Below are 27,978 nucleotides of genomic sequence, written 5' to 3'. Positions count from 1 at the left end.
CATCAGGTAGGCTCGTGTCACTGGGCAGCTCTCGGCTGTGCTTCCCTTTGTAATCTGTAATAGTTTGCCGGCCCTGCCACATCCAACGAGCGTCAGAGCCGGTGTAGTACGATTCGATCTTAGTCCTGTATTGACGCTTTGCCTATAGGGTCTCGTCTCTCAGTCACTGTGCAGGTGATGAAGGGCTATATAAATAAATTTGATTTGATTTGATTTGATCCTGAAGTTTGTCATTTCCACATTTCTGACCCGATTTTCCCTTACAAAAAATGTATCAACCCCTATAAAAATGTCCCTTAATTATAATCCTCATAATAACTCACATTTCCTGTTGCTGCAGGATTATTTTCCTTCTGTGGCAAACTGGCTCAAATTAAGATCCTACATCTGTACAACCATGTCTGTTGGGTGGCGTCTAAATCACCTTCCACTTGACGTCTAATATGGATGGCAAGGGGCTTTCTGTGCATTCTGTAGCATGGTGCTGTGCATTACAATTAACTCTCCTGGGAAGAGAAGCACTTACAGCCTCAATTCTGTTACAGGGAACATGTGTCACATCATAAATCAGAGACCTGTAGAGAGATGACAGAGTGCTATTTACAATGCCCATGCCATTCCCCGCCCAGTTAAACAGACAGCAAGGACCTCTCATGGTGGGGTGGGAACAACGTCCACTGCTTCTGAGATTCAATCCAAAGCCATCCATTGTGGGTGTGTGCAGGTGTGTGCATGTGTGACTACACATATGTGTGTTGTGTGTGATTCATTTCCATTTGCAACGGAGATTAGATTATAACTCTCTCTGGGATGCAAATTAACTGTGGGGAATCGAGGAGGAGAAGAGAGAGGGAGAGCGAGGGTGTGGGGAGAGAGACAGATAAAGACTGAGAGGGGAAATAGAGAGAGAGAGAGAGAGAGACAGCTGTGATAGAGAGTGAGATAGAAACAGATAACTAATTCACACAGGATTCCCAGTATGTTGCCTGAAGAAGAAAAAGATGCTGGGCAATGTTTATATAATCCCCCATTTATTTGTTTATACTTTTTCATACTGACAAGGACGATGTCGGACAACAATAGAATGTTCATGATTTAATGTGTGCTAAAGCCGGTAAGATGATTTACATTTTATGCTGAGCCGTTGACAGGACTTTAAAACATAATACCGCATTCATGACTACCTCGTTTGGTGGATATAAAAGTACAGGCTTTGTTACTGGCAATATCTTTCTGATATAAAGAAAAGGCAGGAAAAAGAAGACGGCATGCCAAAGTTGGCGGGTTTTTGTCTTGGTATGAATGGGATAAGAGACAGAGGCAGCGGTGACAGCAGCTGACCCTGTGGCTTCTGTTTCAGACAACATGTGAGGAATGCCATAACTCGCACACTGAAACACACGCACAAAAGCAAGGAAACACACACACAAAGCAAGACAGAAGCCCCGTTTATACCTGGTGCTAACATGCGTGCCGTGTCTGGAAAATGTCCACATTCGATTTCACCCACATTTTCAGATAAGTGTAGATGATTAAAATACGCATTGTGAACTTATTATGATCCCGATTTCACAAGTGTAAACAGACTAGATCAAGAAAAGATCAGGATGAAGAACGCATGTAAGTGTCAGGTATAAACGGGGCTAAAGAGTCACCCTAGTGTGAACACTGCTTGCTACACTCCACTCTCTTACTGGCTCGCCACTAGCTCTCTCACTCACTCACGCAGTATCGCTTCATCTCTCTAGCTCTCTTCCTCTCTCTCTCTCTCTCTCTCTCTCTCTCTCTCTCTCTCTCTCTCTCTCTCTCTCTCTCTCTCTCTCTCTCTCTCTCTCTCTCTCTCTCTCTCTCTCTCACACACACACTCTATCGCTGAGCTCTAACCGGTTGGATACAGTGCAGAGGACTTGAGGAGAGTGCTCTTTTCTTCTTTGGCATTTCCTTCCTGCCTCTCTCCCTCACGCGCTGTTGATTTAGATCATGTCCTTAGGGTGAGGATGTATTTGTGTCAAGCTGCAACAAAGGAAGAGTAAACAAAGAGTAAACATTTACTGAACGAAGGAACGGGAAAGACCCTCCTTTATAGGCTCAACAAAGGTGAGTTGAAAAACTGGTCTTATCAACTAGAGTAGTTCTCTCTTTCTCTCTTTCTGCTCTGTGTGGACCTCTTCTTTTCACTATAAAAGTGTGTATTTACATAGTCGTGCAGGAAGACACACATGAGCTTGTATGGTTTTGTGTGATAGTTTATTATAATAATAATATTAATCATATCTTCAGATTTAATAGCACTATTCATTATATAAAGAAATCTCAAAGAACTGTAAAGTAAACAACAACAAAAAACAAGCAATTAAAATACAACATCATCATGTTGAGTAGATCTACAGTCAAGAGACTGAAGGATGAGAAAGTTCACACTTACTACGTCAAACAACACACTGTTTTCATCGTTGAGGGATGCCTGCCTCTTTGGTTGTGAGGACTGAGGAGAGAAGTTACACTCTGGGTTGGGTTGTAAACATGGTGTGCTCTCTTATTGTCTGATATCCAGGTGGAGTGTTTTCTCTCTACCATGGTAGCAGAGTGAGCTCAGTGTAAGAAAGGCGAGGGCAGCAAGTTCTGTCTCTCAGCTCTCCCTTTACATGTGAGGCAATTAAGGCAGATTGGCAGTGGCTGTCGGTGGGTAACCTGGAATCAGGCACGTGGAGGTGCGTTGAGAGGATTTAGAGAGGAGAGGGACAATCCCTTTGTACATCACAAAAAGCCGTCTTCTCACTGACTAATGATTTAGAATTCACTAAAGAAATTAGTTTAAAAAAACATTGGGCATACACTGGTTGAATAGATGTTGTTTCCATGTCATTTTAATGAAATTGCATTGAGCCAACGTGGAATAGACGTTGAATTGATGTCTGTGCCCTGTGGGTTGCAAGTTTTTGTTTGAGTAAACGTGGCCAGAGGCATCTTGTGTGTGCGTGTCTGTGCGTGCACGTGTGCATGTCTGTGATTGTGTCTGCGTACAGTGGCCTTTGGAGTATTTTGAGGTAATGTGTCCATTAGGGCTAATGCACACAGTGCTGAGCCTTCACATTTAATGACTGCAAACTGGGAAATGATTCAGGCATGGCACTGAGAGCATGTAGCATATTCCCTCTTGCATTTTAGTTGATGGATGCATTTCAGCATGCTTACAGGGTGGCTTTACACAGTAGCTCACCTGTGGGTCCTTCTCTGAGAACACTGTTCTCTGACGTAGGGAAAGTGATTTAGTGAATGGAAAAGTTTACATTAAATGCTCTGAGGGGGTACGTGTTGTAAGTGATTATGAATTCACTTGTTTTAATTAAACAAGGGAGAAGATATATAGGAACACACACTCGGTTGGAACATGGGGCAGTATATAAACATACCCAAATGAAACTGCCTATTTCTCAGGTCCAGAATCTAGAATATGCATATAATTGTCAGATAGAAAACACTCTAAAGTTTCCAAAACTGTCAAAATATTGTCTGTGAGTATAACAGAACTGATATTGCAGGCAAAAACCTGAGGAAAATCCAACAAGGAAGTGCCTAAGAGAAATGAATCTCCCTGTTGCATTGCATGCCTTCCCTCCATTTAAAGGGATATCAACCAGATTCCTTTCTCTATGGCTTCCACATGGTGTGAACAGTCTTTAGACATAGTTTCAGGCTTTTATTCTGAAAAATGAGCGAGAAGGATCACATCGCGTCAGTGGATGGCTGGGAGCTAGCAGAGTTTTGCATGTGCAACAACTTGGAGCACACATTTTCTCTCTCTCTCCTATTGAAAAAGCTACGGTTGAAATATGATTGATTATTTATTGTAAAAACATCCTGAGGATTGATTATGAAAAACGTTTGACATGTTTCTACGAACTTTACGGATACTATTTGGAATTTTCGTCTGCCCCGTCGTGACCGCTCGAGCCTGTCGATTTCTGAACAAAACGCGCCAACCAAATGGAGGTATTTTGGATATAAAAATAATCTTTATGGAACAAAAGGAACATTTATTGTGTCTCGTGAGTGCAAACATCCGAAGATCATCAAAGGTAAGCGATTCATTTTATTGCTTTTCTGACTTTCGTGACCAATCTACTTTGCTGCTAGCTGTTTGTAATGTTTTGTCTGCTGAAAGATGTCCTAACATGAACGCTTGGATAGCTTTTGCTGTTAAGCTTTTTTGAAATTTGACACACCAGGTGGATTAACAACAAGCTAAGCTGTGTTTTGCTATTTTGCACTTGTGATGTCATGAAAATTAAATATTTTTAGTAATTTAATTTGAATTTTGCGCTCTGCAATTCAGCGGATGTTGATGAAAATGATCCCGCTAATGGGATGGGTGTGCCAAGAAGTTTTTAAGATGAGGGAGGAAGATTTTTTTTTAATGAGCTTTGCCTTATTTCTGTTACAGCATATTGGGTGACTGTCATTCATATTCCATTCACCCAGTTCAATGTAACATCGCTAGATTTATGCTACTGCATGATACTCAAATTTCCCCTGTACCCATCATGAGGTTGCTACAACCTAGCTTATGAATTAAAGTTTACATCGCAGGTGCACAGGTCGAGAATTTTGAGTAATCAAGGTGACAGACAGTGACACATTCAATACCGCCTTGCAAACTCTTGCCTGCATCTAGCTGATCTAGGGTGTAATAATTAGTCCAACAGTTGCAAATGAGAGTTTCCATTGGACAAATTCAGGTATGTTTATCCCCGTTTCGTTCCATTTGATTCCATTTAAGAACAGTTTTTCAACAGTATCTGCGGAATGCAAAATAAAATGCAGAATAGGTGGCAGTAGACAGCGCCAGCAGTAGATCCAGCAGATGTACTTCTCAGGCTTTAACATGAAATAACTGAAGGAAGTAGGTCTGATAAATTCTAAAAAAAGCTTGGAGTGTCATGACTCTGTTAATGTCTCACAGGCTGTCACATGTCTAACCCTGTCTGTCTGGGCAGCTGTTGAGCACTACAAGGGTAGGTGTCAATTAAAAGCACTCAACATAGCCTCAATCCAATAGGGCTATATCAACAAATGTCTTTCATTTGACATTTTAGTCATTTAGCAGACACTCTTATATGCAGCAACTTACAGTTAATACATTCATCTTAAGATAGCTAGGTGAGACAACCACTTATCCCCTATCAGCAAAGAAAAGTGAAAGGTTTATTTAATTGTATAAGCTTTTTATGGTGGGGGGGATAAGACTGAGATGTCTTATTTAAGATAACACAGACAGGTTATCAGCAAGCCAAGTCTACAAACAAACCATTTAGATGGTTAGCTAAGAAAAAAACTGTCAATGACTTTTAATAAACATCTGCAGTCGAAATTCGCAGAATACCATATAGAATATCAGTCTTATCAAGTTATCTCTGCATAAAGTTCATACGGAGTTCCCCATTTCAGGGTTGGGTCTATGAGTCTCTCTCTCTGTCTCTGTTTCTCTCTGTGTGACTGACGGAACCAGGCAGGCAGCCTCAGTTCATATACAGCAGTTGGTTCCTTGACATTGCCTTTGATGCTCCCCCGTATCCAATTCCACTCAACAGATGATCATCTCTAGCAGGAACCTAGCAGGAATATATGTATAATAGACTCTCATCTCTTCAGCTGTATTGTGTATCCTCTGTGTCTGTGGGCCCGCGGGGCCTTGTATTTAAAACCATTAGACGCCAGACACAGTAAGCTAGCGGTCTACCCTGTTACACTGTCAAGTGTAATATCTGATACTAGGAATAGAGAACTCTATGCATTCGGACACCGTTTACTGCTGTGTATTACCGTGTCTGCTCAATGGATAAAACAGTGCAAATTAAAAGCTTGTCGTTGTTGTTTACTCCATATAAAACCACATTCCATTAATCCATTAAATGCATTCATTAAACTGAAATGTCAATAGTGTTGATTTGCTTGTAGTCACCCTTCACTACAATGTCATTCCATCAGTATACACATTAACATTATTTGTGGGTGGTTGCTTTGTCACCCAATACGAGGGTAGAGTCTCTCTCTCTCTCTCTCTCTCTCTCTCTCTCTCTCTCTCTCTCTCTCTCTCTCTCTCTCTCTCTCTCTCTCTCTCTCTCTCTCTCTCTCTCTCTCTCTCTCTCTCTCTCTCTCTCTCTCTCTCTCGTTGTGTATTTAAGCCTTGCTGAAATGAGAAGCAGGAATAATAAAATAAAGAACATGATGTTGAAATTCAGAGACATTTTCACCCACTGGCAGTTTTGAATACTAATGTGCTGTGTGCTTCTGTGTTAATGCTCTGTGTACAGAAGTGCATCTTTGGGTCAACAGAACATGCATCACATTTTTAAATCCTATACTACCTGGCTATGGAAGTATTGACCTATTGATAAACAAGACTTAGAATTACAATAATGGCTGCACTTTGCTAAATGGCACATATAAACTGTGCTAATATTGGTACTACTTCTCTGCATTTTAACACAATCAGACCGAGAAAGCAATTAATCTGTGATGCCATGGATTCAGCATGACACTCACCATGCTCCTACCATTGGCAAAATGTCTTGATCCATACTACAAAAAATTGTATGGATCCACAGGAGCAGGAACTCAATGTTCTGAAAAGCCCGATGTCTGAATCATACTGTAATGAATGGCTCAGCTCCCCATCGTCAATACTCATTACTTGCTCTACCTGCCTGTGACCAATTGCTTGACTAGTGGATCTGACTTTTGACAGACCAGTGTCACAGTACACCCTATACCTGTATTAGAAAACAGATAATGACAGCTCAGTAAGGAGGGGAGAGTGGGGAGGCAGGGGTGTGTCTGTCCATATAATAGACTTAAGGTTCACTGACCTATGCTCAGCCAGTAGGTGTATACAGAGGCGAATGCCACCAGATCGAATGAAAAGTGAATGAGGGAGGAATGTCAATGTCTGACACGTGCTGTTCGTGATTACAGGTGAATGTGTTAGCATTACGGCATGAAGTCCCCCTAGCTGCCTCTTTGTCTCAACTTGACCAAGCGTCAGGACAGGATGAACTTTTCACCCCAGATAAAAGGATAATGTCAAAGCTGTGACCCTGATGCCTCTCTAGTGTCTGACCACATGCAATGTGACAGCCAGGTGTCCGAAGGGAATATGTGACCTCACCTCACATCCACCATCAAAGGTGCCAGCTCATTCCCAAGAATATCATTATCTATATTGGAGAAAATGGACTGACCTCTAAGTCAACATCACTCAGAACACGAGTATTAATATCCAAGGTTTGGGTTTAAACAAACCATGAGAGAGTGGATGCAATTACCACCCATAACTCACTGTCCTTGCTCAGAGGGACAACATTTCTCTCATTATTTGTTCATTGATGTTCAGTGGGTAGCATCATCTTTTTACCCAAGCTGTTCATATCTGCAGTTTAGATTCCAATGCATGAGGCATGTTCAGGACTTCCCCCTATTCCCTCTAAGTGTCCGTTGACTGTCGACAGAGTGACTCACCAGAGCAGTGGGACTGGAATGATAGATTGGTATATAGTTCTCAGGGTTAAAAGTGGAGCAAGGTGTACTTTCCTTCTTTGACAATGTTCTCATCTCCATGTGGTCTGGTGTGAACGTACACTGACAGACAGGATGGCACAGGGACAGAGGGAACCACAGATTTAAAAAAATAAAAAGGTGCATCCGTAAGAGAGTCGATTTTTGTCTCTTTCTGATCCAGATCCACTGATGTATGTGGCAGCTGCTTTTCATAATCAAATTATATTCATGGAAAACTACACAAAATGACACTGAGAAGTCTGTGCATTAAACAGAACATGTGATATTTCTGCCGTAGTAATGTCTGTAGTAATGACTGTAGTTGTGTGTATTGGCCTTGTTGTCTGGGATAAAGATCGAGGGAATGTGATTCATTATAAGATCTGTTTTTTTTTATGACTCCTGATATCTGGAACAGACAGTATTATAATGAGCCATCTTCCCCACCGTTAATAATAGTAATATGAATAATAATATGAATAATTTGGTGGGTGCTTATATTTGTCCTATTTCGCACATTTACAAGTGTGAATTAATATGCATGTGTGAATTGGAAATGTGTTTTTTGCATATCCCAACTCCCCCTGATACACCTTCAGAGCGTTATCATCCATAATTGTTGCAGAATCCAGTTAGTTTCACACTGAAGTTAAGAAATGCTTTAATTGTTCTTAAAGAAAGTTGAAGCTCACTTAGTGCATTTCTATACAATTTAAAAACTCAAAAATACTGTCGGAGAACAGCAAAAAAAAATATCTAAAATTGCCACAAACCCTTAGCCTATTAGCTAAACAGTTAACCGCTTCAAAGTAAGTCACATTAACTGGGATCACAAACTACAATTGTATACGAACAGATGGATCTGTTAGCAGGGAAAATGTTTTTTTAAACACTTTTTTAAAATTGATTTTTTTAAGTACATCCTGCAATTCTACACATTTTGCCATGACTTATGCTATGTTAATATGATATCTGAGTGAGAGTAACTAACAACATCAATGGGGGCCCCATGGTGGTCAGGGCCCCTGAGCACGTGCCCTGCATGCCCAGGTCGGTAATTCAGCCATGATTACTAGAAGTTTAGATAGCTGTCTAGACTCATTTACCAATCAAAAATAGTGTAACTGACATGGGCTAATTGAGTGACTGTCAGTGTGTGACATATAACAAGAGGAAAACTGCTGATGCACAACCAAGTTTTGAAATTGCACCTCGTGCATTCTACTATTTCAATCAACCATATTCACAAAATGTTAATGTAATGAGATTTCAGATTTTACTTTACTATTTTACCCATTTTGTGTGAAATCCTGCAAAAAGTAATCACAATGGAATTCAGCTAATATCTAAGTGCCTCGTGCAGGGCTCTCCAAGCATGTTCATGGAGAGCTACCATCCTGTAGGTTTTCACTCCAACCCCAGTTGTAACTAACCTGATTCAGCTTATCAACTAGTTAATTATTGAAATCAGGTACACTAGATTACAGTTGGAGCAACAGTAGCTCTCCAGGAACAGGGTTGGAGAGCCAAGTGTATATTTCAAATAATATTTTGAGAAGGGACAGAATTTTAGTTAAAATGATATCGATTTTTTTTTAGAGAGCATGCCAGAATGGAATGGGTCAGTGTGCTTCATCACTGTAGCATGATGAACTACAGTATCTATAATGCTCTGTAAGTATATCCGGTTTATCTTACGAAATACGTTCCTAAAGCTAACACTATGTTGTCCCATCTTCTTATTAATATATGATGTCAGAAGTGTTTTTGAAATCACAGTACATTACTTTTCTATAAAGTTCCATCACCTCACTTTGACTGAGAAGGTGAACTACAGTGCCTTCAGAAAGTTATCATATCCCTTGACTTTTTCCACATTTTGTTGTCTTACAGCCTGAATTTGAAATGGATTAAATGCACATATTTTTTTATGTTTGCCTACACACAGTACCCCATGTTGAAGTGGAATTATGTTTTTCAATGTATTTTTTTTATTTTTTACAAATGAATACAAAATGTCAAGCTGAAATATCTTCAGTCAATAAGTATTGAATCCCTTTGTTATGGCGAGCCCAACTAGGTTCAGGAGACAACATTTGTTTAACAAGTCACATAAGTTGCATGAAATCACTGTCTGCAATAATAGTCTTTAACATTTAACATTTTTGAATGACTACCTCATCTCTGTACACCACATATACAATTATCTGTAAGGTTCCTCAGTTGAGCAGTGAATTTCAAACACAGATTCAACCACAAAGACCAGGGAGGTTTTCCAATGCCTCACAAAGAAGGGCACCTATTGGAGATGGGTAAAAAACAAACATTGAATATCCCTTTGAGTATGGTGAAGTTATTAATTACACGTGGATGGTGTATCAATATACCCAGTCACTACAAAGAAACAGGCGTCCTTCCTAACTCAGTTGCAGGAGAGTAAGGAAACTGCCCAGGGATTTCCCCATGATGCCAATGGTGACTAAAACAGTTGAATGGCTGTGATAGGAGAAAACTGGGGATGGATCAACAACATTGTCGTTACTGCACAACACTAACCTAAATGACAGAGTGAAAAGAACGAAGCCTGTACAGAATAAAAAATATTCCAAAACATCCATCTTGTTTGCAACAATACTGCAAAAAATGTGGCAAAGCAATACACTTTTTGTCCTGAATACAAACTGCCACTCTCCATATTTGCAAGCATAGTGTTAGCTGCTTGTAATCGTTAAGGACTGGGGAGTTTTTCAGGATAAAAAATAAACAGAATGGAGCTAAGAACAAGTCCTAGAGCAAAACCTGGTTCGGCCTGCTTTCCACCAGACACTGGGAGATGAGATCACCTTTCAGCAGGACAATAACCTAAAACAGAAGGCCAAACCTACAGTACACTGGAGTTGCTTACAGAGAAGACAGTGAATGTTCCTGGGTGGCTGAGTTACAGTTTTGACTTAAAATCAATGGCAAGACTTGAAAATTGTTGTCTAGCAATGATCAACAACCAATTTGACAGAGCTTGAAGAATTTTGAAAAGAATATTGGGCAAATATTGTACAATCCAGGTAAGCAAAGATCTTAGCGACTTACCCATAAGTCTCACAGCTGTAATCGCTGCCAAAAGGTATTCTAACATGTGTTGACTCAGGGGTGTGTAAGTGAGATATTTCTGTATTTCATTTGGAAACATTTCAAAAAACATGTTTTAACTTTGTTATTGTGGGGTAATGTGTGTAGATGGGTGAGAAAATATATTAAAAATAAATTCAATCCATTTTGAATTCAGTCTATAACACAACAAACTGTTGAATAAGTCAAAGGGTATGAATACTTTCTGAAGGCACTGTGGCTGTGTCTCTGGTCATTAACCCTCCTGCTGTGTTCCGGTCGAATTGGACCGATTTACAAGTTCTTTCTCTGAAAAATGTAGTTCATGTAATCTGATTGTCATAAGGTTCCCTGACTTTGTCCACACAGGGCATTTGAACACACAAAATACATTTAGATGATTTTCATTACATTTTGGGTGCTTTATTTAACTTTTGTACGCCTGTGGTGTTCCCAATCAAAAATTACCAGTCCTTAGAAATTAATGGGTGAGTCTACAATTAGTGTATAAAATTGAGTTCAGGCACATGCCCATTCATCAGATGGACACAATTCCTCTCCCAGACCCCCACATGTGTGTGTGTTTGAGCACACAGACACACACACACCTCACTCCCCTTCTTGGCTTCCATGGCAACCCCCACGGGAACCACACCTGTTGACATTCTCACAAACAATTGCAACATTGTTTCAATAATCTATAGAACTTTTCTTGCAGCTCTGGTATATAAAGCTTTTTTGAGGTCTTGCTCACAATTAATTCTGTGGCAGCACAAAGACCAAACGATATATTGTATGTGAGGCTCTTGATCATATCTTTGATCATGACACTGGTGAGGAGGAGAGTCCTTGTTAAACTTTGACACAAAGTAGTCTGTGATAAATAGCACAATATGTTTCATCTGAGTATTTGTTATAGTCAAAATCATCCATGCATTATGCATACTTATCCATACTTTTTTAAACTCAAAATGAGTTGTGTGAGCTCAGGTCAATGATGCCTACAGGCCATGAAATGCAAATAGAAGTTCAAAACGTGTTATGTTCGCAAGAACTTAAGTTGATAAAAATATCTAACAGAACATTAGGTGATAATGTATGTATTATTAAGTGGACAGACAGGCTCAGTATTGAGGTGGGATTCCTCAGTAAAGGCCCAGCCACCCAACACTTCACATGACAATTTCTGGATACAGGCTCTAGCTGGAAGAGCTCTCCTCAACTCTCCACTTTTTGGAGTTAACAGTCCGTATAACCACCTGCCAAAACACCATTAGTGTTTGAAACCAAGAGTAGAGTGATAGAAAACAGATATTCTCTCAGAGCAAGAGTGATTCCCAGAAGCAGTGTTTGTGTGTGAAGCATGTGTGTGACCTTTGCCCAGTGACCTCTGTGACCTGGTGGAGTCTGAGCTCTCTGGGTGTATATCTTCTGCGGTGTCTCTGTATCTTGGTTTAAGGAGGGTTATATGCTGTGCCAAACCCAACACTCCTCAACATACACTTCTGATAACAGGATGTAGTACCCTTTTTGGGCTTGTTAGGGACTTGATACTCAAGCTTTCTGCCCATATAAGACATGTCTATGTCCTGGAAAGTTTGCTGTTATTTACAACTATCATGCTAATCACATTAGCGCATGTTAGCTCAACCGTCCCGGTATAGGGACACCGATCCTGTATATTAAGGGAGATTGATGTCAAGTCATTCATCTCAGTCAATATGTTTATTGTTAAATTCAGTTACAGTATTTATAGTTTGGGCAAGTAGTCTGACAACCACAATAGCAGGACTAAGGCTATGGGTACCCAGAAAAATATCCTCCAGAGAGATGTCCTATCCCTGTATGTGATCTTTGATATGGGCAGACAAGACAGTATCTCCCAGACACAACCAGACTGTTTGTTTGGATTCTCTGACACTGTGCTTTGGGCTGAACTAATTTCTCTTGGACTGCCACCACATCATCCTCTGACCCTAACCTCTAAATATACTCCTAAACCAATAACCTTATGGACAAATAGCCAGATAGGAATTTCAAATATGGAATCCAACATCATAGAGACATTAATGCAACATTAATGAAAATAAGAATCATCCATAACTACTGGATGATATTAATCATTCCCTAATGATTTATTACATCAACACTCTCAATGAACATATCAGTAGACAACCATGCTGTTTATGAGAATGGCTTAGTGTGGGTACATCTAGTCTACAACACATTTTGGTGCTCAGTGAAATCTTTCATTCTAACGAGACATAATTCTAACAAGATATTCATACTTAAAACTTCCCATGTGTTTCCATTATAAGCAATGCTTCTAAGATGTTGTATAATTTCAGCCAGTAGTTTTGAAAGTAGCGCTCACGAGCCAAATGGGTCCCACGAAAATGGTGTACTATGTCATCCATTTCATTTAATGTATATTTTTGGGGTAGGATATGTTACAAATTCCAATTTTTACAATATATTACAAATTTGTAAGTGCCGGACTGCATCTTTAAAGCTACCCACAACAATACAAAAAAAATACAGGCAGCCAGACATGAGTGTTGACTATCTGACTGGTGGCAATACAGGCAGCTGCTCCCTTTGTGTTCATCGTACTCCACTTAGCCTCACTCAATTTGGCTGATCTCTCTCTCTCTCTCTCTCTCTCTCTCTCTCTCACTCTCTCTCTCAGAGAAGTGGACCATAGTAAATAGTATTTTATATCCTCTGGGAAGCATGGGCTTTGTAGATAGTAGAGAGAAACAGAGAAAAACTTGGAATATGATAGGGGTTCTAATAAATTCCAATCCCCAATTTATTTTGAGGACCTTGATTGTATAACGAATTCAACTTGTTAAACTCCAGTGGCAGGTTCATTTGAAAATCTCTCGGCTGATTGTATATTTGTATTACTGAGTGAGCTTGGCACCAAAAGGACATCATCGTCAGTTTAATTCTAATTTGTCCCAGAGAGTATTCAGATCAGCTCTGCTTAAAACCGCTGGGTGGCTTTTGCATGTTGCTAATATATCCCTTTGAATGGTTCATGCATGTGGATACGTCTTAATCAAGTTATGTCTGTATCCTATGTCCATCACTTTCAACTTGCCAATATCAATCCATATTCAATGAGAAGTCAAGCTTCACAATATTGGTCTAGTCAAAGAAATGAGGAAACCTCAAATATGTTAGTGCTAAATGCATATTGCTACAGTTACCACAGATTGATTTTGAGATATTGAGATATTCTAAGACATAGAAAATATTAATTAGCCATGTGACAATATTATTTCATCCCATATGCGTTCAGGCTCAAAATAGTTGTTTTGAAGCCTTTGGAAAGAATATCACCACAATTACCCCACTTCTAGCCTTTCCAAACAAAAAGAAACCCACTTTTCATATCTGTCCTTGAGGATTCTGACGAGAGAAGAATGAGCAGTGTGTGGGATGGGGGAGCGTTTTCTCCCCACAGACACATCTCAACAGGCCTCCAGCTGAATTGAGTTTGATTACAGTGCTGATTCCTCTGATTTTGTCAACTTAAAACTGTAATCCTTAATTGAAACAATAATAGATGGAACACCCTGCCTGTGTTTTAGTGATAGCTGAGGGATGGGCCTGGAGAAATGTAAGGTATCCATTATATCAAAATTATAGTTCACTTTGTATACAAATAATGTTTACTTCTATTTTGGGTTCTGATGTGGTGTGACAGTTAAACTAAGCTCATGAGGCATTTGTAAGTTATATTCTTCAAGAGTCAATTAGTATATATAATTCATGTATAAGTCCAAAAAATGTATGGTAGCAACTAAGGATTCTAGCTTTAATTAACAAACTGTTACAAGCCAAAAACAATCCTCCCATGCAGGCAGGCACACAATACAGCAGCCCAGTAAAGTAGAATGGGCCACACTCACCACAAACACAACACGCTCCCTGGCATGGTAACCCTGCCGTGTTGTTTTATTTCTTTTGAATTTCCTGTTCACTACCACAGGTGCTAATTACTCACTAGATAGAGCAATAACCCCCCCCCCCGTCTCTTTTGTGAGAAAAGGTTTCCCAGGCAACCACAAGCCGCAAGTCCACTTGCATTTGCACCCTACTGCCTTGTGTTTATTTTGAGGACATTAATCTTTTTAGAAAAAGGACTGAACTCAATCCTCTTCAGAGCCGTCACTACGGGAACAGCAGGTATGATGTACACAAGGCACCTCGAATTTGGGGGGGGGGGGATTTTGTGCTTTTGATATTTCAAGCATGGTAATTTAGACTGGAAAACAAAATGCACTCATGCCAAATAATGGCACCTCTACAAAGGAAAGAGTCTTATACATTTATACACACACACACAAATATATGCACGCACGCACACACACACACACACACACACACACACACACACACAGAGACCAGAGCATGAAAGCACAGCACCGGACGGTCCCCGTTAAGCTATTTGATCATGATCTGCTGTCGAGGCTTGTGTGTCAATTACAGTCATTAGATCCCAGCGTTACTACAGCTATCAAATGTTGGCTCATAACGGACCACAGCACAGCCTCTAGCTGAAACTCTAAAGTCATAAAACTGGAATAAAATTCAATTCATTCGGATATGAATTCATAAAGAGCATCAATCAGACCATCAGTGAGACCAGGACCTGATGCCTGGAGACGATAGCTGACCGGAATGCTCAATCTTCTGTGACAGCTAATCTTATTTCCCCACAAACTCACTCCTCTTGTGTCTCGGGGGACAGATTGGCACAGTAGTATTGTACATTAGGATGGATAGACAGAGGGCTTGCAACCAAAAAGGCTATTTGTGTGGCTATAGGAAATGAGGAGACATCAAGGCTAGCGCTCCCATGCAGGCATTTCAACGAGACAAATACAGGTGAAAAGTCAGTGATGCCCTACATGCTGCACTTCCTAGGCTGACAATACGGTAAATGAGTCAAAGGGGTTGAAGTCATTTCCTTGGAATTAACAGCTGAACAGCCATTCAACAATAAATCAAATAGAAATCTATATCCAGAAGGGAATATTCTGTCTAGCCCCGCAAAAGATGCAAATGCATTAAATGAACAAACTCAAGAGCAAATAAAACAGCATTTTTAGAAAGCAAAATGTGTCACTGGCTAGAAGCAAATGTTTTATTAAAAACAAGAGAGCGTAAGAATGCAATAAGAGTGTGTCTTTCGCTCTATCTCGTCGGAATTTGCAAACAGACTGAAACCTTCAGTAGTTTCTTATCAACCAACTGACAGATCTGGATCTCCTGTCTGGTAGTAATGCAGACTTCATAGTGCATGTGTGACATGGTGAGGTTAGACCCAGGTGCAGGGAAGAGATCAGACCAGGAATCAGTGGTTAAGGATAAACATAATACTTCATTGAGAAATGGTAAGGATCATAGTAACACTGGGAAAACACTGGGTAACACTGGGAAAACACTGGGTAACACTGGGAAAACACTGGGTAACACTGGGAAAAACACTGGGTAACACTGGGAAAACCTCACTCAGGAGACAAATGCACCCGGCACATAAATCAAGCCTCAGCAAAGGACAACAGAAAACACACCTTTTTAACAGGAAAATCATAATGAGTAAATAGAACACACCTGGGTGTTGTTAATGTCTCTAGGATGGTCTCTGCCTCAGTATCCTGTAGTATCCTCCCTTCTAGGAGCTGATCCAGCCGTGGAGCCAGTCCCGAAAGAGTCCTGGATCCAGGATGTCCCGGTCAGGCACCCACGCCCGCTCCTCAGGGCTGTAGCCCTCTCAGGCCACCAGGTACTGCCTCCAACAGACACTAGACAGTGTAGGTCGGGCGACCATTGACAAGTCGAGGGGGCCGAGGGGCAGGTGTGGAGGGAGAGAAGGAACTGGTCCTTACCAGCTTGAGACGAGAGGCATGGAATGATGGACAACCCCTCATTTACCTGGGAAGCTTGAGACAATAGGTGACCGGGCTGATGCGACTGAGGATCTTGAATGGGCCTATGTAGCGTGGGGCGAGCTTCCACGAGTCCACCTTTAAGGGAAGATCCCTGGTGGACAGCCACACTTGTTGACCCAGTCGGAGGAGCCGAAAAGGTCTTCGGTGCCGGGTTGCCTGGTGTTGGTGTCGTGCAGATGAGAGGAGCAAGGAGGATGAACGCCTCGGCTGATGGCACCCCCGCTTCAGCCTCTTGTTCAGGAAACAGGGGAGGGGAGGAACCCAAACTGACACTCGAACGGCGACCGGCAGTGGGATGTGAGCAAACTCTGTCCAGGCAAGGAACTTGCTCCAGTTGCTGGCCTATGTGGAGACGAAACAGTGGAGGAACTTCTCCAGCTCCTCCGTTTGTCCATTCGGCTGTAGGTGGAACCCGGAGGAGAGACTCACCGCCTCCCCCCACATTGAGCAGGAGGCTTTCGAACACCGTGCGATGAACTGGTATCCACAATCCGAGATAATGTCCCGCGGAAGTCTGTGTAGTCAAAAGACATGGGTAATCATGAGATCAGCAGTCTCCTTCACTGAGGGCAACTTGGGTAAGGCAATGAAATGGGCTGCCTTGGAGAATTGAACAACGACCACCAGGATAGTGGTAAGACCTTGGGATGGAAGTAACCCTGTGATAAAGTCTACGGACAGGTGGGACCAGGGCCGGCTGGAGATGGGCAGAGGTTGGAGCTGTCATGACTTGCTATGGACACAGGTGGAACAGGCCGCAACAATGTATCTCACATCCTCAATCATGTTGGGCCACCAGAATCTCCGCCTCAGGAACTCCAGTGTCTGATTAACCCCTGGATGCCCAGATTATTTAGAGGCGTGTCTCCATTGTAACACTTGAGAATGGGCTGATCGCGGATCATAAAGTCTGTTAGTGGGGCTCGGGGGCTGGGATCTTGGGTTCCCTGTGCAGGTTCCCTGGAGGAATTACGACGACACCTGTAGCACTGGGTGATGAGACTTGGGCATTGGCTTCTCTTGGTTTTGGGTTGGACTGTGGTTGGAGGAAGTTGGTAAGCGCCCGGAGTGTTTCTGATATCTGGAGGAGTTGTTCTTGCTGCCGCCCCAGCTGTGCTCCTTGGTGGTTTACAACATTCTTGATCTGGATGATCTCTGCTGGTTAAGTGTTGTGGGCTGAAGCTTGCTGTGACATGGTGAGGTTGGACACAGGTGCAGAGAAGAGACCAGACAAGGAATCAGCGATTAAGGATAAACATAATATTTTACTGAGAAATGGTAATGGAAGGATCAATGGGAAAACAACAAACACTAAGTCTCGAATAAACTCACTCAAGAGACAAACAAACCCGGCACATAATTCAAGCTTCAGCAAAAGACAACAGAAAACACACCTCTAAATAGGACACAGCTGAGTGTCGTAAATGTCTCTAGGACGGTCTCTGTGACCCTCTGGTGACAGGTGAAAGCATGACAGCATGCAGGAGTAATTGGTAACATTTCCTGCTCCTGTTTGTTTCTCTGTCCAGCCCAGAAAAAAATTGCAATTTGTGCATAATACTGTAATAGATTGAATATAGTGTTCTGCCTGCTCCTTAATTTGTGCTGCTCCTTAGCAAATTATGCTTACATTGCATAATATTTGTTCAGTTTTTGTTGTTGTTTTTAGAAAGAATGGCTAGAATATTCTGTCATTTTGCGTTACATCTTAGGACAGTCTTTAATTCATATGCTGCAAACAGCCTGCTGCCCATTCATTTGTGTAACATGTCTGTTCACATGTGCAGTACATGTGTTCAACCCCGGAGATTATATTCTGTGTGTGTGTTGGGAATAGGGGTTCTGCTTCACTTACATTAAGCTCATTATGTAAACCTTCTGTCTCCACATCAGATTCTTTGTTTATCAGAATAAATGTCTGTTTACACCATGTAGACTTAAATAGGACAGCCGATGACACAAAGGGGAGATTCCACATTTTAAAAAAAGATTCAAAAGGCAGAATTCATGTAAAACCCTGTGAAAGACAGCCTGGGGAGGAGGATGGAGGATCTTTCAGAGGATGGGAATCCCTGGCCACGAGTCACATGTTGTCTGACAGAACACGATACCTTCATCCTCTCTCTCTCTCTCTCTCTCTCTCTCTCTCTCTCTCTCTCTCTCTCTCTCTCTCTCTCTCTCTCTCTCTCTCTAGAAGGCAGAGGAAAAGAAAGGAACGGCTGCCCTAACAAGCTCAGTCTAGAGAGACTCTCTGACTACCTCCCTGAGGAGGAAAGAGCTATTAAAGACAAAAACTGAAAAAACCCTGCTATACTGTAATGGCACAAACAGTATTCTCTCCATACTGCACTGTACAGTATGGCGGCCATCTGGCTTTGGTTGTGTTCCAACAGTACCTCTTGCCCCTTTCTTGTCAGGGACATACAGGCCAGGGCTAGATATACTGCACCAAACAGGACCAGGTATGGGTAGATTGACAGAAATCACACAGAGTGATAGAGACCAACAGCCTCAGCAGACAGACATCCACATTTTCTGCATCGTCAATGTTATGAAGCAGGAACCAGCCTCACCAGGCTTTCTCCTCTTCCCCCTGGGAGATGTAGGATTCCTCCTAGCTCTGACAGATGTAGCTACACTGCTGATTAGTGTTTCTGTATCTGTATCTCAGACGAGCAAGAGGAGATTGTCGCACTAAACTAAAACCCTTCATGGTTATTCAGAGTGTTTGATGACTAAGTCTGTGGTTTTAAATTTCACAATCTCAGATTAACATCAAATCCACAGGAACACACAGTGACCAATTGCACTTCATCCTTAACTTAAGCATAAACAAGAGGCAAAAACTTGTCCAAGAGCAGAAACAGTCCTCAATCCTCACTAAGAAAAAAAAGAAAAGAAAAAAAAGAAGGAAAAAAAGTGTTCCTCCGAAGCCATTTATCTCACTAAGCCACAGTGTACGGATGGACAGGTTTGATAGAGTGGTGCGATGCTAATGACAGCCACGACACAGGCCTCACGGGTGACACTCTGTATTTAAACGAGAGATTTCCTCCATGAACTGCTGTGATGCATCACTACAAGCAGACTCATCGAGAACAACCTCTATAGCCAGACAGGGTCCTCTTCTCACTTTGTATGATTTATCACTAGGTGAGAGAGTCCCACATTTCCCAACACAAGCACTCCTATTGATCACAACTATTTGAAGGGTGAAAAACACTTTTTCAAATGGTTTTGGTCCTTGGTGAATGCTGCAAGGCGCAATTGTCCAATCAGAGAAAATAACCTGTGGTTAGATTTAGGTTATTTGATCCAAAGATTCTATGCTCTTAGTTTCTGTAGCCCTTTTTTGACAGCTGTTGATATAGTTCTTCCACAACAGGCTTTATATGTACATACATTTTATGAAATTAAGTGATTCATTGGTTCTCTTGTTGCGTCCAGGTGGCTCACCGGACAGAAGCAGCAATGTGATTGTTTGGGTCAGAGAGCAGATGATGTCCTGGTACAGCTAAAGCAGAGAATCTCCCCTCCTGTCCTCTGTCCTATATGAGGACCTGAAGATGACTGTCACCAGCCGGCAGTCCTTCAATGTCCTGACGGTCATCTTCCTCCTGCTGTCCACCGCAGGTCAGTGCGGTTTTAACCTCTTCGTTATGGTGTGTGTGTGTGTGTGTGTGTGTGTGTGTGTGTGTGTGTGTGTGTGTGTGTGTGTGTGTGTGTGTGTGTGTGTGTGTGTGTGTGTGTGTGTGTGTGTGTGTGTGTGTGAAGATGGCATTTTATTGCATTTAATGTATCTTCACTTTCACCTTTTTAAATGTGTGATTGTATTACTTATGTGTTAATTGGGCCCAAAACGGACATTATTCAAGCCATTACATATTTTTACATTTAACATCAACTTCATCCTCAACATTTCAGTAGTTTGTCTTGTCAATTTCAGTGTTTTCGGGTGTGTTGGTTTGTGACTTGAAAGGTGGTCTGTTTGAACAGTGGGGAAAAAATGCTTGGAAGAGGTAGACTTGCTATATTTTCTGCAGGAAAAGTTTTGTTTTAATAACCTTTTAGCATGGTCTGGGTTTCAACCTCTTTAAAAACATCTGTTTTATAGCCTCATAAATATTTATTGAATTCTGACCTTTTTTTATCAGTCCAGTTATTATTTGAACCTCTTGATATGCACAGGGTATGGCCAGCTCCGTCACAGTGTTTGTGTTTAAGTGTGTAGTCTTTTCCCATAGTTGCCTGTGAGTCTGGCAAGAGAGACTGGTGTATGACTGTCTCAGGAACAGTATTCTGCATGGTAAAACATCATTGTTGATTACTGCATTTGTGAAACTCTGTCGGTACCCTACAAATGTTATCTTGATTTTTTCTTTTTCAGCTCACAGGTTGAGGTTATAAACGTAACAATAGAGCCAAACTGCTTACTGTAATATGCTAAAATTGTAAAGGTGTTAATGTAATTAACAACATGGCAACGTTTACGATGATTTCCTAACCAGATCCAGCTGTTTCCCATCTAATAAGACTGAGACTGCCTTCCCCCTGGTCTGCCTCTCCCTAACTCTTTAAGTCTTGCATCATTAGAGGACTTTATGGTCCACTTCTGATCCCGAGCTGCTCTGCTTCCTTATTGCCAATTCACCCTACTATTACCGCTGACCCCTCCTTTATATCCTGTCAATTATGAGATTAGCTAGAATACCAGAGGCGGAGTTAGATGGGAATATTTTTGAATCAATAATGCTGTCTTTCCAATGTCAGTTTGGGATTGATGTTTGACCTTTTAGAAGTTACTGGTTTGATTTATATATCATCTTCACATGTACCTTTATCTTGCAGTATACAGTTACAGGGCTGGTCTGTACAGGTTTGAGAAATTGTCCCTGAAAATGTACACAAATGACATCTATCTTTTTCTGTGACATCTGCAAGCTCCTCTTTTCTATCAGTTCAGTACAAGTATATGAATTCTAGATTTGAGTGCTGACAAAAATTGTATTTCAGAAGCTTAAGTGGCATAAATCTATTTGTGAGAGGTTATTTCACAGAAGAAGAAGGGTAATGAGATATGTACTGCTGTGAGTGTGAATGTACTGCTGTGAGTGTGAATGTACTGCTGTGAGTGTGAATGTACTGCTGTGAGTGTGAATGTACTGCTGTGAGTGTGAATGTACTGCTGTGAGTGTGAATGTACTGCTGTGAGTGTGAATGTACTGCTGTGAGTGTGAATGTACTGCTGTGAGTGTGAATGTATTGCTGTGAGTGTGAATGTATTGCTGTGAGTGTGAATGTATTGCTGTGAGTGTGAATGTATTGCTGTGAGTGTGAATGTACTGCTGTGAGTGTGAATGTATTGCTGTGAGTGTGAATGTACTGCTGTGAGTGTGAATGTATTGCTGTGAGTGTGAATGTATTGCTGTGAGTGTGAATGTACTGCTGTGAGTGTGAATGTATTGCTGTGAGTGTGAATGTACTGCTGTGAGTGTGAATGTATTGCTGTGAGTGTGAATGTATTGCTGTGAGTGTGAATGTACTGCTGTGAGTGTGAATGTATTGCTGTGAGTGTGAATGTACTGCTGTGAGTGTGAATGTATTGCTGTGAGTGTGAATGTATTGCTGTGAGTGTGAATGTACTGCTGTGAGTGTGAATGTATTGCTGTGAGTGTGAATGTATTGCTGTGAGTGTGAATGTATTGCTGTGAGTGTGAATGTATTGCTGTGAGTGTGAATGTATTGCTGTGAGTGTGAATGTACTGCTGTGAGTGTGAATGTATTGCTGTGAGTGTGAATGTATTGCTGTGAGTGTGAATGTATTGCTGTGAGTGTGAATGTATTGCTGTGAGTGTGAATGTATTGCTGTGAGTGTGAATGTATTGCTGTGAGTGTGAATGTATTGCTGTGAGTGTGAATGTATTGCTGTGAGTGTGAATGTATTGCTGTGAGTGTGAATGTATTGCTGTGAGTGTGAATGTATTGCTGTGAGTGTGAATGTATTGCTGTGAGTGTGAATGTACTGCTGTGAGTGTGAATGTATTGCTGTGAGTGTGAATGTATTGCTGTGAGTGTGAATGTATTGCTGTGAGTGTGAATGTATTGCTGTGAGTGTGAATGTATTGCTGTGAGTGTGAATGTATTGCTGTGAGTGTGAATGTATTGCTGTGAGTGTGAATGTATTGCTGTGAGTGTGAATGTATTGCTGTGAGTGTGAATGTATTGCTGTGAGTGTGAATGTATTGCTGTGAGTGTGAATGTATTGCTGTGAGTGTGAATGTATTGCTGTGAGTGTGAATGTATTGCTGTGAGTGTGAATGTATTGCTGTGAGTGTGAATGTATTGCTGTGAGTGTGAATGTATTGCTGTGAGTGTGAATGTACTGCTGTGAGTGTGAATGTATTGCTGTGAGTGTGAATGTATTGCTGTGAGTGTGAATGTATTGCTGTGAGTGTGAATGTATTGCTGTGAGTGTGAATGTATTGCTGTGAGTGTGAATGTACTGCTGTGAGTGTGAATGTATTGCTGTGAGTGTGAATGTACTGCTGTGAGTGTGAATGTACTGCTGTGAGTGTGAATGTACTGCTGTGAGTGTGAATGTATTGCTGTGAGTGTGAATGTATTGCTGTGAGTGTGAATGTATTGCTGTGAGTGTGAATGTACTGCTGTGAGTGTGAATGTACTGCTGTGAGTGTGAATGTATTGCTGTGAGTGTGAATGTATTGCTGTGAGTGTGAATGTACTGCTGTGAGTGTGAATGTATTGCTGTGAGTGTGAATGTATTGCTGTGAGTGTGAATGTATTGCTGTGAGTGTGAATGTACTGCTGTGAGTGTGAATGTACTGCTGTGAGTGTGAATGTACTGCTGTGAGTGTGAATGTACTGCTGTGAGTGTGAATGTATTGCTGTGAGTGTGAATGTACTGCTGTGAGTGTGAATGTACTGCTGTGAGTGTGAATGTACTGCTGTGAGTGTGAATGTATTGCTGTGAGTGTGAATGTACTGCTGTGAGTGTGTTTAAGTGCACACACTTTTGTGAGAGTCTGCATACTATTAAACCTCAAGATGAAGTTTTCCTTTTCTCATCAAATACAATCAAATTTCTCTTATTTCCTAGCAAAGATACAAGGTAGAATAAAGAGCCAATTTCTCTGTCTCTCAAATCAATCTCTGACTTTAAACCTCTGGAGTAAGGCTTCATTACAGCCTCCCCACTCCTCATTCTACTTCCCTGTTCAGCATGGATGCAAAAGCCTGACAATTAGAGCAAGTCAGAGGGAAGTCAATTCTAGCTATCCAGCCAGCCAGTCAGTCAGCCATTCAGTCAGCCATTCAGTCAGCCGGCCCAGAGTGAGGCAATAAGCCAAGCTCATTAGATCTGAGTGTTCTCCCCTTTCAAATGACCAATCTGTTCCTGCTTGGCCTGCATAGGATTAGATAATACCTTTACCATCAGCAGCAGAAATATATAATTACCCCCTCTCGTCCTCTGTCATTGCTAGTGCAGGCAGCACTCACTCCCTAATGCTAGAAGGGCTTTCCCCAGCTATGCTATGGGGGACGCTTTTACCTGTTATTATATTATAATAAAATATATATAATATATATTAATAAAATATGAAAAGATGCCAAATGTCAATCCTGAACGGTTGCGATGGTGTCTGTCTTTTTTACCTTTATTTAACCAGGCAAGTCAGTTAAGAACAAATTCTTATTTTCAATGACGGCCTAGGAACAGTGGGTTAACTGCCTGTTCAGGGGCAGAACGACAGCTCAGGGGTTTGAACTTGCAACCTTCCGGTTGCTAGTCCAGCGCTCTAACCACTAGGCTACCGTGCCGCCCCATCTAACAAGTGGTTTTGTCTTGGTCCACAATGACATATGATACAGACTTAATCATTATCTCTGGTCTGTTACAATGACAGATTGGTAATTGGTGATCATCTACATGAGTCCAGTCTGCCAAACTATGTTTCCATGACTCCCATCAAAGAGAAACACCTCTCTGGTTGACTCAATCCTTCAAATTTATAATCCTTCCACAGATATTAGTAAATGCCTGTTGATTTCTGTTTGGTTTTCCATCATTTGCAATGTAATTGAAATCACAACAAGCTGAATCATGATGTTCCCATTAGTCTCTCTCTCTCTCTCTCTCTCTCTCTCTCTCTCTCTCTCTCTCTCTCTCTCTCTCTCTCTCTCTCTCTCTCTCTCTCTCTCTCTCTCTCTCTCTCTCTCTCTCTCTCTCTCTCTCTCTCTCTCTCTCTCTCTCTCTCTCTCTCTCTCTCTCTCTCTCTCTCTCTCTCTCTCTCTCTCTCTCTCTCTCTCTCTCTCTCTCTCTCTCTCTCTCTTCCACAGCTCTATCAGCTAATTTCAGAGTGTGTGAACCATATTCCGACCACAAGGGGCGCTACCACTTTGGTTTCCACTGCCCTCGTCTCTCTGACAACAAGACCTACATGTTCTGCTGTCACCACAACAACACAGCCTTCAAGTACTGCTGTAAGGAGACTGAGTTCCAGACAGTCATGCAGGTCAACCTCACCACCACCACAGACGGCTTCAAACACAAGTGAGTCCTATTCAGGTTTTGTCAGTGTATATATGGAGTGGTACTGTTCCTTGTCTGTTAGTAGGCTAATTATTGTGATTATATGATACAGTGTGCTGTTATAATAAATTGCTAGGCTACTTACATTAGGTCGAGCAGATACCTTAAGAACATAGAAAATGTTATCCGCAAGGAAACAGCCATTAGCTTTTCACTCACAATTGAGACATTTCCACAGAGAAAAAATCCCTGGCCTTTCAATGTTAGTGATTGATAAGCTGTTAGCTCCCTTGACAATATCCCACTCATTGACACCATTTGACTGGTGCTCAAAGGGCACATTGACATTGATCTACACCTACAGAGAGAATCAGAACCACAGCAGTGAAGAGCTGAGGCTTTGTTACTGAGTGAGTGGGTGGGCTGCCATCTCTCAGCAAAGTTTAATAAAGTGCTTTAGTGTACTGTATCTTACTATACTGTACTATAGTATAATATTATATAGTATACTATAATACTGCACTACATTACAAATGTCGGTAAGACCAAGAAGCTGATTGTGGACTACAGGAGAAAGAGCAGAGACCATGCCTCCATCCACATCGACAGGGCTGTAGTGGAGCGGGTCGAGGGCTTCCAGTTCCTTGATGTCCACATCACGAAGGACTTAACATGGTCCACACACACCTGCACAGTCGTGAAAAATTGCTCCAACCACCCAGGCCATAGACTGTTCTGGCAAACGGTTCTGGAACATGGCTCTCGGAACAACAGACTCCGAGACTGCATCTATCCCCAAGCCATAAGACTGCTAAATAGCCATAAGAATGCTAAATAGTTAATTACATGGTTACCCGGACTTTCTGCACTGACTCTATCTTGCACTGACTCTATGCACACTCACAAGACTATATACATTACACAAACTAAATACACGCTCACACACACAAACACATACTTACACACTTTTATGCTATTTAGCAGTCTTATGGCTTGGGGATAGATGCAGTCTCGGAGTCTGTTGTTCCGAGAGCCCATGTTCCAGAACCATTTGCCAGAACAGTCTGTGGCTTGGGTGGTTGGAGCAATTTTTCACGACTGTGCAGGTGTGTGTGGACCATGTTAAGTCGGAGTGTGGTGTCAGGAAAATAACCTCACACTCAACGTCAACAAAACTAAGGAGATGATTGTGGACTTCAGGAAACAGCAGAGGGAACACCCCCCTATCCACATCGATGGAACAGTAGTGGAGAGGGTAGCAAGTTTTAAGTTCCTCGGCATACACATCACAGACAAACTGAATTGGTCCACTCACACAGACAGCATCGTGAAGAAGGCGCAGCAGCGCCTCTTCAACCTCAGGAGGCTGAAGAAATTCGGCTTGTCACCAAAAGCACTCACAAACTTCTACAGATGCACAATCGAGAGCATCCTGGTGGGCTGTATCACCGCCTGGTACGGCAACTGCTCCGCCCTCAACCGTAAGGCTCTCCAGAGGGTAGTGAGGTCTGCACAACGCATCACCAGGGGCAAACTACCTGCCCTCCAGGACACCTACACCACCCGATGTTACAGGAAGGCCATAAAGATCATCAAGGACATCAACCACCCGAGCCACTGCCTGTTCACCCCGCTATCATCCAGAAGGCGAGGTCAGTACAGGTGCATCAAAGCTGGGACCGAGAGACTGAAAAACAGCTTCTATCTCAAGGCCATCAGACTGTTAAACAGCCACCACTAACACTGCTGCCAACACACTGACACTGACACTGACACTGACTCAACTCCAGCCACTTTAATAATGGGAATTGATGGGAAATGATGTAAATATATCACTAGCCACTTTAAACAATGCTACCTTATATAATGTTACTTACCCTACATTATTCATCTCATATGCATACGTATATACTGTACTCTATATCATCGACTGCATCCTTATGTAATACATGTATCACTAGCCACTTTAACTATGCCACTTTGTTTACATACTCATCTCATATGTATATACTGTACTCGATACCATCTACTGTATCTTGCCTATGCTGCTCTGTACCATCACTCATTCATATATCCTTATGTACATATTCTTTATCCCCTTACGCTGTGTATAAGACAGTAGTTTTGGAACTGTTAGTTAGATTACTTGTTGGTTATTACTGCATTGTCGGAACTAGCAGCACAAGCATTTCGCTACACTCGCATTAACATCTGCTAACCATGTGTATGTGACAAATAAAATTTGATTTGATTTGATTTTACACTGATCATATGCTGCGGCTGCTACTCTGTTCTTTATTTTACTCTTATAATAATCTACCCTGATGCCTAGGTACATTACCCTGCCTTCAAGTACATATCTACCTCAAATACTTCATACCCCTGCACATTGATCTGGTACTATTTTTCTTTTTATTATTATTTTTAACTGCATCGTTGGGAAGGGCTTGTAAGCAAGCATTTCACAGTAAAGTCTACACTCGTTGTATTTGGCGCATGTGACAAATTGACAAATTCAATTTGATTTGACTACACTGCAATGCACTACACTACTACACTGCACTACACTATACTACACAGTACTATGACAGACTTAAATATAAATCTTTGTCTATGTAGCCAACAGCTCCGTCTGCAGCAACCGGGTAGAGATTAGTAAGAGAAGAGACAGGCAGGAATGACCTCCCAGAGTGTGAAGGAGCTCAGTAAGAGAACAGACAGGTAGGAATGACCTCCCAGAGTGTGAAGGAGCTCAGTAAGAGAACAGACAGGCAGGAATGACCTCCCAGAGTGTGAAGG

The 27,978-nt window shown here is 41.7% G+C and overlaps 1 protein-coding gene across 1 annotated transcript in view; it reads left to right on the top strand.

Annotated features, from left to right (window-relative positions):
* The first annotated feature begins 1,828 nt into the window (after positions 1 to 1,828).
* Positions 1,829 to 27,978, top strand: part of LOC112229068 (protein shisa-like-1a) — a 40,592-nt gene continuing 14,442 nt past the window's right edge. The window contains exons 1-3 of the mRNA XM_024394991.2: positions 1,829 to 2,097; positions 20,076 to 20,261; positions 24,987 to 25,200. Of these exons, the coding sequence (XP_024250759.1) occupies positions 20,195 to 20,261; positions 24,987 to 25,200 (281 nt within the window). The 5' untranslated portion in view covers positions 1,829 to 2,097; positions 20,076 to 20,194. The remainder of the gene's footprint in view (positions 2,098 to 20,075; positions 20,262 to 24,986; positions 25,201 to 27,978) is intronic.

The sequence above is a fragment of the Oncorhynchus tshawytscha genome, linkage group LG01 (assembly GCF_018296145.1).
Source record: "Oncorhynchus tshawytscha isolate Ot180627B linkage group LG01, Otsh_v2.0, whole genome shotgun sequence".
Lineage (NCBI taxonomy): Eukaryota > Metazoa > Chordata > Actinopteri > Salmoniformes > Salmonidae > Oncorhynchus > Oncorhynchus tshawytscha.
This window is presented reverse-complemented; position numbering and strand designations above follow the sequence as displayed.